The 12,987-nt window shown below is 37.3% G+C and overlaps 2 protein-coding genes across 2 annotated transcripts; both read right to left on the reverse strand.

The window, feature by feature from the left end:
* Positions 1 to 1,452: 1,452 nt before the first annotated feature.
* Positions 1,453 to 3,235, reverse strand: LOC113239031 (heat shock 70 kDa protein cognate 4-like). Its single transcript, XM_026475895.1, has one exon. The coding sequence runs from the start codon at positions 3,192 to 3,194 to the stop codon at positions 1,662 to 1,664; it is 1,533 nt and encodes a 510-aa protein (XP_026331680.1). The 5' UTR covers positions 3,195 to 3,235; the 3' UTR covers positions 1,453 to 1,661.
* Positions 3,236 to 5,338: 2,103 nt separating this feature from the next.
* On the reverse strand, positions 5,339 to 10,944 carry LOC113239030 (heat shock cognate 71 kDa protein-like). Its single transcript, XM_026475894.1, has 3 exons — positions 9,832 to 10,944; positions 7,282 to 7,613; positions 5,339 to 5,709 (listed from the first exon to the last, which is right to left on the reverse strand). Exons 1-3 carry the CDS (start codon positions 10,888 to 10,890, stop codon positions 5,529 to 5,531), a joined length of 1,572 nt encoding a protein of 523 aa, XP_026331679.1. The 5' UTR covers positions 10,891 to 10,944; the 3' UTR covers positions 5,339 to 5,528.
* Between the last annotated feature and the right edge of the window lie 2,043 nt (positions 10,945 to 12,987).

The raw sequence follows: 12,987 nt of genomic DNA on the forward strand, positions 1-12,987 counted from the left end.
GACATTTTTTTCGTGGTTTTTGTATTAGACCCGTCGTCCATTTATTTGTAAGTCAATGGATGTACACCGATTAGTACACGGTGAGAAAACACGATTCTTAAAAATTTTAACGATAAAAAAAACAAACTTACCTCGAAATCTAAACTTTATTAAACTTTACATATCGCACTGTTATTACAATAGTGTTCTAACTTAAAATATGTGAAATTCAAGATTATACCATTGTTGAACGTAAAATTTGATTCTCTACACGTCAATAAAACCGTCGTTAGAATATTTTAAGAAACAATTAAAAGATATCTATTTAACTCAAAATGAGAGAGACTGTTCTGGACAAAACAGTCGTTACTCGAAAATATGAAATTGTTTTTTTCCCTATTATTTTCAAATTATGATTTTTTTTTAGATGTCTGTGTTATACATTAGATGTCGGTGTTATACATTAGATAAATATTAGATAAGGTTATATATATCAAATCATCGTATTATTCCATATGTTAAATACTATACATATCTGTACTAAGTACATAAATGTTAACTTTTAGATAAGACAATGTTTTGAAGTAATTTAAGTGTTTACCTCACTAGGATATTACTATCCATTACCTAATTATGTTTAAACTTCCCACAAAACTTTGTTATATAAGCTTAGATTGTAAGACATGTAGAACATTACTATTTCCAAATTCAAAACGACCAGACTCTGTTATTTCTACTAACTATAGTTCTTTATATAATAAATAAAATATTTTTATTTTTAAAATCAGTTTTGTATCCACCGCGTAACGTCTGTAATAAACTTTATTGTATACATACATTTTAATAATCTTTCACGGGAAGTGAGTAATTCGTTTTTCATCGATTGTGAAAAAGTACACTTTTTGTCTTAATACACTCTTGTATCAACAGTACGATACACCAATATTTTTTTTATATCAACAGAACTAAATAAAACACGTATAGTGTACGACCATAGATTTAAATCTATGTATACGACATACATTTTTCAAATGGTTTTAATTTTATTTATAAAAAATCAATTTTTAAAAGATTGTTAAGTTAGTTTCCAGTAAGCTGAAAATGTACATTACTATAGTTATTATTAATAACTAGTACTTTTTAGTAGCGGCATCTGGCGCTTTGCTACATAATACTACGGCGCAGCATTAGGTTACAAAGTAGTATTTGGCAATACCGCTAGATGGCGCTACATACATCGATGTTTACTTCCTAATTGGAACGCCCAGAGGTCGCTCTGCCAATGTCTGAAAGAGCGATCTCGTACGAAACGAGCAATAAACGCAAAATCACTCTCTCTCATCTCTTCAACTTGTCATTGTCCAATTTCTTTATACAGAATTCACAGTAGTATTGTGATTCCAATTTATGTATTAGAATTTATAACAACTTTAAGGCTCAACTCATACTGGTGCATCTCTATATTTTCATAAAAATTTGTACCTTAATAATGGGTCAACAGAAATGAATATGCTATAAGCGAAAAACATGACGCGTCGCGACGCTTCGACTCTGCGTCAGTGTGAGTTGAGACTAAAATTACGTTTCAAAATCACCATGCTGCGTTGATTCGAATATAGCGTACATTTTAGCAAATATTTTACTCGGCACTGTCAATGGCGTGTGCCTTGTACGGTTTAATTCTACAAGTTCGCCATATCAAAGAGCCGTTGCAACTGCTGTCGTTTCGAGGCGATTTCGCGAGCCGACGCCGTGGCTCCTACATCAGCCAGCCACTCCAGCACTGACTGGCACTTGTCCCTGACGCGGCGGCCCTGTCCTGCCCGCTGCCCGCGGAAGCAAAGGCGCTCCAGCTCGGTCCTCGCCTCGGCCGCCTTTCGCCTGGCCTCGTCATCCCGCTTCATGGCTACCGCCTCCCGCACTAGTCGCGAGATCTCCTCCTTCGACAGCCGCCCTTTGTTGCTAATGATCGTTATCTGGTTTTTACTCTTTGTGATGGTTTGTACCGCCGAAACGTGAAGGATCCCATCGGCATCTAACTCAAAGGTTACATCCACAGCGGCTCGTCCCATAGGCAATGGTGGGACGCCAGACAAAAGAAATCCTCCTAATTCATGGTTATCGACTGTCATCTTTCGCTCACCTTCAAACACTTTAAACAAAATTTCGGTTTGGTTGTCGGCACTGTTGTAGTATCTCTTGGTGTTTTTCGTGGGGATGGTTGTGTTCCGATCGATGACTACAGTCATAATTCCTCCAATCACTTCGATGCCGAGGGAAAGAGGGGTCACATCGACGAGGATCAGATCAGAGATAATCTCAGAAGGATCACCGTCTAGAACAGCAGCTTGAACTGCCGCGCCGTAAGCGACGGCCTCGTCCGGGTTTATCGACTTGCTCGGTTCTTTCCCGAAGAATTCCCGTACCAACTGCTGAACATACGGAATTCGCGTCGACCCCCCTATCAACACTACATCTGCTATATCGTCTTTACCCATTTTCGCGTCGCGCATCGCTTGTTGCAAGATGTTTTTGGTCTTCTGGAACAGGTCCTTGTTGAGTTTCTCGAAGAGCGCGCGAGTGATTACCGCGTGCAGGTCCTCGCCGCCGTACAGTGCGTCCAGCTCCACGCTGGCCTTCGTCGACGACGAAAGCGTGCGCTTGGCGCGCTCACACGCCGTTCTCAGCCTCCTTAGAGCCTTGTTGTCTTTGCGCAGGTCCAGACCGTGCTTCCTGTCGAATTCGCTGGCGCAGTGCTCCACTAGGCGTGTATCGAAATCTTCACCGCCAAGGTGCGAGTCCCCGGCTGTGGCGCGGACCTCAAAGATTCCTTCTTCAATGGTCAGAACGGAGACGTCGAAAGTACCGCCTCCCAAATCGTAAATTAGCACATTGCGCTCCTCTTCTTCGGCCCTATCGAGGCCGTATGCGACCGCACCGGCCGTCGGTTCATTGATGATACGCAGCACGTTGAGGCCTGCGATGGTGCCGGCGTCCTTGGTGGCCTGACGCTGGGAGTCGTTGAAGTACGCTGGCACGGTTACCACAGCGTTACGCACTGGTTTGCCTAGGTAAGTCTCTGCCGAGCTCTTGAGTGTAGACAGTAACATGGCGCTTATTTCTTCAGGGAAGAAGGTCTTGCGTTTGCCCTTGAACCGAGCTTGGATCTTAGGCTTGTCGTCCTCGTTGACGACTGTAAACGGCCACAGCTTCATGTCTGCCTTCACCACGGGGTCGTCGAAGCGACGCCCGATCAGTCGCTTCGCGTCTGCAACAACCGGACAATTGCAATTCAGAACCGTGTTTTGGAAATGTTTTAACACATTATTGATGGCCAATTACTATTTCGAAAATTTGTATCATTTTAATAATGAATAGTCTGTTTTTAACCGGCTTCGGAAAAAATAGGAGGAGATTTTTAATTCGACTGTGTTTTTTATTTGTATGTATTTTACGCAATAACATTGGAAAGAGAGTAGCTCAGTATTAGCCCCATTTAAATCTGAAGAAAATATTTCACCTCTAAGGGTAGCAAACTAGGGGATGAATCCAGTTTTACGCACTGTCTGGTAACAATTTCAATAAAACTTGGGTAGATGTAATTCTACGAACTTTTAAGGACGATTTTTATAAAAAAAAGTTACACTTTAGTCTACACTATGATAATGACAAATTAAATTGGAGTCGAAGCTCCAAAATCTCGATCATCGCAGAAAAGTAGCCTGCTTGTCGGTTTTCTATCGGATACATTTCGGGGAGTGTGCGCAGGAACTTTTCAATTTGGTTCCGCCCTCACCGTTCCTCCTTCGGTCGACTAGAAGGTCCGGAGCACTCCATTCTTATGTCGTTGATATTCCACCTATTCGCACTAAGCGCTTTGCCTCCTCCTTTCTGATGCGTACGGCAAAGGAATGGAATGCTCTACCGGCATCTGTATTTCCCGAAAAGTACAATTTGGGGCTATTCAAGGCTAGAGTGAATAGGCATTTTTTAGGCAAACGCGTCCCATCGTCGGTCACATCGTCGCTTAACATCAGGTGAGATTGTGGCCAAGCGTGTGTCTATTATATATATATAAAAAAAAAAATTAAGGCCCAAAACATAAGGGTCAAAATAAGAGCCCTGCTGGTAAGTATTCACTTTTAACTGGCTTTTATAACGCTGTTCACTGTCTAACAGATTATACGGAAAAAATAAAATTAAAAGAGAACATCTGGTAAGGCACAGTTCTTATGTGTAAGCCAATTACAGGTATCCACATTACTCAATACCTAGATACGAAAATAATAAAATAAAAACAATTTTAAATATTAATAACCTAATTATTCATCAATGTCCTAAAATTTACGGTAAATAATTGATTATAAGATCGGAATAAATAGTTGATTGATGTATTTATGACAGTGCAATTGTATTAATTAAATATTTTGTGAAAGATATCAGTGCTGAGTACTAAAAACACTGAGCTCAAAAGTACGTGGAATTACCAAGTTTTATTGAATTGGTTACCGGAAAGTGCGCAAACCCGGAGAAAAACGCCTTGAATTGGAGAATAGCAAAACTAACCATTAAAATAATTGCTTCTTGGAATAAAATTTAGGCGCTATTTATAAAAATGAATCTTCATGCGTGAACAGCCACTCTTAGAGGCGGATGATTTTCTTCAAAATTAAATGGGACCACTGTGGAGGTACCCTCTTTCCAACAAAAAAAGAATCATGAAAATCGGTGCACAAATACTGATACAGTTATCGCGTAACATACATAAAAAAAAACATTCGAATTGAGAACCTCCTCCTTTTTTGAAGGCGGTTAAAAATACGTAATGCGTGTGTAATAAAAATATTTAAAAACTACGTATTTTTATTTAATCAATCAGATGCAATATAAATGACGCAAACAATTTATATTTTTTATTTAGTATTTATGAACGCAGGTTTGCACGATGCTCGTACGAGGTGAAAATCACAATTTTTAAAACATATTACCAGACCTTATAGGTACACGTGCAACTTGTGGAGTAATTACACTAAAAAAGCCTACAGTGCCTTGCGTGTCCAATTCAACTACGCCCTCAGGGGACTATTGGGACTGCCTCGACACTGTAGTGCCTCGGGGATGTTCGCGGAGGCTAGGATTGATAGTTTTCAGGCAGTTATTCGCAATAGAGTGGCATCCCTATTGGACAGAGTGAGAGGCAGCACCAGCAGTCTTCTTAAGGTAGTAGCAGAGAGGATGGACAGTCCAATCCTTAGGAGGGAGCAGAGGAAAAATTCCTAATTTTCGATTTGATTTTAGAGGGGTATATCCACTTTAAAGTTAAAAATAAAATATTGTATGAGTAGCTACACGATATATTCAAGCATAGACATGAATCAGAAACATAAAACAATAAAGTTTCCTCGATAGATAAAAATCACGAAATGACCTCTAATTTTCACATTTTTTCGATTTATTCTCGAAGTTACCATACTTGTTACAATGGTTAACAGTTTGATACCATTTCCTCTAGTTTGTTTATTCGAGATTTTCGGAAGTCGACATTTCGATTACAATTTATCAATAGGCCGGCAAATTCGTTTGAGCTGGATCAGTTTACAGTTCAGATCTTTGACTGATGCCTGGTGGTTGACCTCGAGCCAACTGAGTATCTCTTCACATTTGTCCAAAACTGCTTGCTTTATGTGCACTTGTATTTGCAAATTTTTGTTCTGGGCCTTCGACCGCATGCTGAAAACACACAAGACAAATATTTGAATCCAGAATGCGGTGGAAAATTCAAACTTAACCCGACTTTAGAAAGAAGAAAGAAAAATTATTTATTGTTGAAACACAGACAGGCATATACACAAAAAAGCAAGAACAATAATAAAAATAATTAAAGTTTTTATTGAACGTCAGAATGTATCACTACTACTTTAATTATAATTAATAGCGACATCTCTAGCCGGGGCTGGTAGCTGTAAAGGTATCTAACTGGGTGACGAAATATCATAGATTTCTCATACATGGCTCTACGGCTAAAAAGCCGTTAATAACCAAATACAAAGATCCGACAACAAGCACATGGAAACAATCGTGACGTTACGCTGGTTTATTCCGTAGCTTATTTGGCATAGCGTCTAGCACGGTTTGCTAGGAGACGTCGGTTCGAATCCGGCCGAGTCTTTGTATAAATAATTATAATAATAAAAACAAATTAAAAAGAATATTAAAACAATTTACATGATAAATGCAGTAATTTAGAGTCACGCGTGTCGCAGCTGCTACAATAGGGACTTGCTCAGCGTTAGCCACTATCGGTTTTTTTTAACCAAGCTATGGCGCCGATTTTCAATTTTGTAATAAAAAACCGATTTGTAATAAAAAAAAATCAACAATAAATAAATAAACAGATAAGAAAACCGACATTCTTAATAGAAAATGTACATATTTATTTATTTTTATTTCATAACATACATAATATTCGCATAAACCTATTAAAGATAGAAGTTATACCCTGAGTTTTAGATCACCAGGCCTCCATCTCCAAAATATCTGATTAATATTTATAAGTCCATGGAAACAAAAAACAGGAAAAAACAAAAAATAACATTATAAAAGTGTGTGTGTGGTTGAGTAGGAGTGCGTGTGGCGTGTGAGAGTGTGCATGTGTGAGTGTACGACCTGCATAAGTTTGGATGACGAATTGTGCATGCGCATGCAAGTAAGCGTGTGTGGGGGGAAGTTCGAACTTTAATTTCTTAAGAGGGAGCAGAGGAAAAATTCCTAATCTTCGATTTGATTTTAGAGGGGTATATCCACTTTAACGTTAAAAATAAAATATTGTATGAGTAACTACACGATATATTCAAGCATAGACATTAATCAGAAACATAAAACAATAAAGTTTCCTCGATAGATAAAAATCACGGAATGACCTCTAATTTTCACATTTTTTCGATTTATCCTCGAAATGCTACAGGTTACTGGGACAAAAATTAGATAATTAATTATATTTATGCATGATCGACAACTGTCAGTCACTACGTTTTTTTTTTGATCCCTTTAGTTTTAGAGTTATTCCGCTAAAACGAATTTGGTACTTTTAATGCGCAAAATTCAACATCTCCTGTCGCATGTCACGCGAACTTCGGGCATACATTTGTTTCACAAATTTGGGCGGAGCCAACGTCAAAACTTTTTTGGCATGAGAGCTCTTAGGTAATGTGTATTGAACTGCGAACTAGATATTTAACAGACTATAAAAAATACTATTGATAGATTAACTCATAGGAAGATACTAGAAAAGAAAATACTAACCTGTAGCAAAAGTACTGGAGTGTGTTTCTCGCTTCAGCAGAAATTTTCATTTGTTCCTCTTCCTTTTTGAACATTTCAGCTTCTTGCACCATTCTGTCGATCTGGTGCTTCGAAAGTCTGCCTTTGTCATTTTTTATGGTGATCTGTCTAGATTTCTTCGTTCTACGATCGACAGCTGACACGTTGAGTATTCCGTTTTCGTCAATTACGAAAGTGACTTCTATTTGTGGAACCCCTTTCTTGGCTCGCGGGATACGGGTAAGTTTAAATTTACCCAGAAGATTGTTCTCGCGCGTCATTATGCGTTCGCCTTCGAAAACTTGAATGAGAACCTAAAAAAAATTGGAACGCATTTACTAGTGTTGCAACTGTACATTCCGTCTGAGACTTAGTAGTATTTTTTTATTAACTTCAGTTTAAATTTCTCACAGAGAAAAACAAATTTCTGCAAGAAGCACATAGAAAAATTCGTAAGGACTGTTGATATGTTCCGTGGCTTAATAGGCAGAGCATCTAGCACGGATTGCCTGAGGGTGCTGGTTCGAATCCCGCCGGATCCAATGAATTTGTCTAAGCGTTCGATCTTTGTTGTGACATCTGGTGTACAAATTGGGGTTACCTATCAGAAATCCGAAATGATATTTTCCAGAAATACGCTAGCTCGAATTTTCATAACCTAATTAATAAAAAATTAAAAAAGTAATTTTGAGAGGAAAACTTTTTTCTTTTAAACCTAACTTAACCGAACCTAATCGTGTCTTTGCAATAAACATCCAACATATCCTGAAAAAAAAACAAAGGTCTCGTTATAATTCGGTTTTCGGGGTAATGAAAATTCTAACAAACGTTACTTCGGAAAAAAATTCGAGTTTGTGATAGGTTACCACAAATAGGTACTAATTATCTGTCTACGCTGCCTTGTTTGGGGGCTAGCAGTCACCTTGAATTAGGTCCATGATCATGACTAAATTACAAAGTCAAATAATCATTCCATTGGTAAAATTTTTACACTTGAAAACGTCATTTTTTCTGCTCGTTCACTACGCTGACCCTGAGAAGAACGAGCAAGAAATTCTAAGGATTGCTCTTTTCAAATAAACTTAAATTCTATAGAATACATTTTGAATCATATTTGTGTGGAATCTAGACTCACGTAGACTTTCCATACATCTTTATTTAAAACGTAGTCTACAATTTTGTAACATGACTTTTCAATTAAAATAAGTTTTAAATTTAGGAAATGGTAATCTTAATATATGCTCCGGAATCTTATTGTAAAAACGTATACAGTTCCCCATAAAAGAATCGTTTACCTTAGTTGAACGAAATCGTGGTAACATGAGTTTGGCCTTGATTCTAAGATTATTTATGGATATCTTCTTTCTTAACGAAATTATGTATAGACATACAATATATTTGAGTAAATGTACTGTGATGCCACAGTCATGATACCAGTCGCCTTAAATTTTTCTCCGAGAGAAACTCGAGAACCTAAACGGTACACAGAACGCATCGCTCGTTTTTGCAACACAAATATGGTTTGTATATCTCGACAAATAAGTACCTAGGCAGCTTTCTTTCGATTTGTTGTCTTTTTTAATACCTTAGAAAAATAATTTTCACACAAAGATCGAACATTAAGAAAAATTTTCTGTGCTAAACCAGGTCATTAGACATTACGAATTTCTCTTAAGGGTCTATACTACCTCAGCTCGAATTAGAATATTTTCCCGTACTAATACGGTCCATTTTGCTCGGGTGAAGCGGAAGGGATACTGGCTTTATATCAGAATTATTTTTTTTTAAAGTCATTTGAAAAATCTATATATCGTATACTACACGTGTTCTATTTAGTTCAGTTGATATAAAAATCATAGGTATATGTAAAATACCTCTTGAATGAACAACGGTTTTCTCGTAAAATTTCGAGGTAAGTTGTGTTTTTCTTTTTCTTTCAGTGTAAATCCTAGATTTCACTATTATATTTTTTCCAAAGTGCACTCAAATTAAACTTTACGCAGCGGGCTTACAACTCCTTGCATGTACTGTACAATAACATCTTTAGGGTTCTGTTGAGGCTTCCCCGCTTTTGCAGTGCATCTGGCATGTTTGCGGATGCATGCGTAGATGATTTTTACGCAATCATGCGCAAAAAAAGTGCGTCACAGATGTTGCGGCTGCGTGGGAGCACCAATAGTATCCTAAAGATGATAGAAGTAAGAATGGACTCGCCTGTCTTTCGGCGGTTTACCGAGTTACATGTAATATGTAAGTAATAATAATAATAATGTAATTGCACCTATTTGATAATTGTTTTGTCCTCTTTGTCTCTACTAACTTAGCACATAAGATTATTGTTACTAACAAATATGGACTAAGTTGTCTGAAAAATAAATGAATTTGAAAAATTTGAATTTAACACTTTCAATGTTATACGGAATCAACTAAAGTCATTTGAGGTAGTATAGACTCTTTTAAGTGTTTGTTACAGTTGTACTGTATTAGAGTTTTTCGGTTTTTATCGCATTATCTTTCGTATTTCATAATTACCTGCTTTTGGTTGTCCACTGCAGTGGAGAAAGTCTGCGTTGCCCTTGCAGGTATAGTAGTATTCCGCTCTATCAACTTAGTCATTACATTTCCTAGAGTGCTAACTCCAAGCGACAGAGGTGTTACGTCCACAAGCACCAAATCCATGATAACTTCCGAAGGATCTCCGTCCAGAATCGCCGCCTGCACAGCCGCTCCGTACGCAATAGCCTCGTCAGGATTCACACTCTTGTTCAACTCCTTATCCTCAAAGAAGTTCAACACCAGTTTTTGGATGTACGGAATCCTGGTCGAACCACCCACAAGAATGACATCGTTGATATTCGCCTTGTCTATTTCGGCATCGCGCAATGCTTTCTCCATAGGTGCCAAAGTCTTCTCAAACAGGTCCCTGTTCAGCTCTTCAAATTGGGCCCGAGTGAAATTTATGTGCAAATCTTTACCTTCATGCAATCCAAGAATGTCGACACTTGCTTCCATTGCTGTGGACAGAGTCCGCTTGGCCCGCTCACATTGGTTCTTAATTCTAGTTTGGGCCCTTTTGTCTTTCCGCAAATCTATGCCATGCTTCCTATCAAACTCAATTACGCAACGCTCCACCATACGAGCGTCGAAATCTTTACCGCCCAAATGAGTCTCGCCAGCGGTAGCTCTGACGTCATAGATGCCTTCCTCTATAGTTAGTACAGAGACATCAAAAGTTCCGCCTCCCAAATCGAAAATTAGCACATTTCGTTCTTCATCAACATCGGTTTTGTCCAGCCCGTAAGCAAGAACAGCAGCTGATGGTTCGTTAATGATACGCAGGACATTGAGGCCTGCTATGAAGCCGGCGTCCTTGGTGGCCTGGCGCTGGGAATCGTTGAAGTAAGCTGGCACGGTGACCACGGCGTTGCGCACCGTCGCTCCAAGGTATGACTCGGCTATACGCTTGACCGTGGACAACACCATTGCACTCACTTCTTCAGGAAAGAAACTCTTAGTTTCTCCCTTAAACGTTACTTCGATTCTGGGCCTTCCGCCTTGTTCTCTCACTACTTTGAAAGGCCATTGCTTCATATCCTCTTGCACCACGGGGTCGTCGAACCGACGCCCAATCAGCCGCTTGGCATCTGCAACAAGCCATCCATAACTTGGCTTAATTGTTATTAACTTAATTCAGAGTGAAATTGAATTGACTGGCCAGACTTTTAGCGACGAAATGTAACCTTTATTACGTACCCATATAGACTCTCCAGAACTTCTGAGTAGGGTTGGGTTTACAATCCCAAGACCAAATGCAAGAACAAGAAATTATATACCTTTCAGATCTCGTGTTTCTAGGACTAATCTTGGTATATCTGGTCCTATAAATAGAATGGTTAAAACCTACAATCAATTTCATAGACAGTGTGATTTGGATATTTTTAAAGACTCACTGCTCTGCTTCAAAACTAAAATTAAAAAATTCATGTCTTCTTAAAACTAAAATAAAATATTAAAGGGATTAAAATTGAAAATTTCAATTAAAATAAGTAATTTTATTAATCTGTAACTTGCTATTTGCTTTGTAATCCTGTAATAAACTCTTTAAAATGTAAATCTTACTCTATAACATAAACCGCTTGTATTTTACTAGTATGCTGTGGTAGCCTGTAAGTGCGATATATATAATGATTTTATATTTTGATTGTAAATTATTAGCTATACTCTTTATATGTATTGTGTTGGCTATCCATTTCTGAATAAATAAATAAATGAATAAATAAATAAAGCGACAAAAAGTAATAAAATTCGTGGTAGTAATAATTTTAAACTTTGGATACAGACAGTCTTATACGTTCAGTCAAAGGATTTTTTTACCCTCTTCAAACAATATAAACATGCACTCTTAAGCACACTTCGTAGATTGTTCTCTAGAAGTGTATTGTAATACAGTATGGATGGTTGCCTTGTTGGAAATATGTTACAAATACCAAACGACGAATTTCGATAAAACCCAGTGGTACCTCAACGGATTTCTATATTTGATGTACTAGGGTATACATATGATTCAATTGGATTAAACCAATCGCAATGTCCTTTTATAGCTTTGCTATATAAACTACCAGTTTCATGATAAACAAACGACATAATCTTGCAATTTGTGAATGTTACTTTCGACTTATTCGGTCTAATTGATTTGAACAAAGGAAGAAGAAAAAACAATGGGAAGTGCCCTAAGACTCGATTACTAACAAAACCGCTGTCGCCAAAACTCACACTATCATAATGTTAAGCACTTATGAAATCTTGATAATGATTGGTCGTAGTTTCTAATTTAAAAAGATGTAATAATTTGAAAATTTTACGAAGAAGTGCCTGATTTAATTAAAAAAGGAAATTTTTTTAGTGCTTTATTGCCATAATACAAAGGGCAGGCGTTAGCACTTTTTCAATCGTTTATATTTTTAACTAATGTCGATAGGATGCGTATACCTTTAATTCGTGAAAGTAACAAATAGGTAGCAATTATTGGTAATACATACTTCTGAAAAATCTGCTCCCTTCATGCTGAACAAAGTAGAGAACTATTTTTTTTAATTTCTCAGAATATATCAAAGGTAGCAATTATTTAGAAAAGGTAGCAATTCTTGAATATACACTCAGTGCCAGATTCGACAGGCGACCAGTCTAGACATGGGGTAGAGCGTTACATTTCTATCGCCGTGATTGTCGTACCGGTTCCAAAAAAATCACGGTGATCAGTCCTCAAATCCTGAATCATGGACCATTTTGGCAACCTTTTTTGCTTATTTGTTTTAACGTTTTTTTTCTATCATCATTATTACATTTACCAATTTTTTTTTCTTTTCCCTTTTTTTTCTATTGTTTATATATTTATGAAATAATTTATAATTGTTTGTATTTTATAATGTATTTTGCATATCAAATAAATACGATTTTATTTTATTTTTTATTTTTATTATTCGTTCAACTGCTGGGCACAGGTTCATATGAATTGTCAATTTTTGTAGTTCATACATTTTATACACACACACGAAGCATTTAGAACTATGTCTATTAAAAATACACTGAGACATATATTACAATTTTTCATTTTATTCAATATAGTTACAATACAATACAATACAAAAATTCTTTATTGTACACCAAAAAAGGAAACAAATACAATAC

Source organism: Hyposmocoma kahamanoa, unplaced genomic scaffold (genome assembly GCF_003589595.1).
Source record: "Hyposmocoma kahamanoa isolate Upper Pololo Valley unplaced genomic scaffold, ASM358959v1 99226, whole genome shotgun sequence".
NCBI classification, from domain to species: domain Eukaryota; kingdom Metazoa; phylum Arthropoda; class Insecta; order Lepidoptera; family Cosmopterigidae; genus Hyposmocoma; species Hyposmocoma kahamanoa.

Bases quoted from the DNA above. Each gene is read 5' to 3' on its own strand.
- LOC113239030 (XM_026475894.1), bottom strand. From the start codon at position 10,890: ATGAAGCAATGGCCTTTCAAAGTAGTGAGAGAACAAGGCGGAAGGCCC. The intron at 7,614-9,831 runs GTAATTATGAAA...AATTTTTTTTAG, and splicing joins CAGTGGACAACCAAAAGCAG to GTTCTCATTCAAGTTTTCGA. The intron at 5,710-7,281 runs GTTAGTATTTTC...GTGTGTTTTCAG, and splicing joins CTCCAGTACTTTTGCTACAG to CATGCGGTCGAAGGCCCAGA.
- LOC113239031 (XM_026475895.1), bottom strand. From the start codon at position 3,194: ATGAAGCTGTGGCCGTTTACAGTCGTCAACGAGGACGACAAGCCTAAG.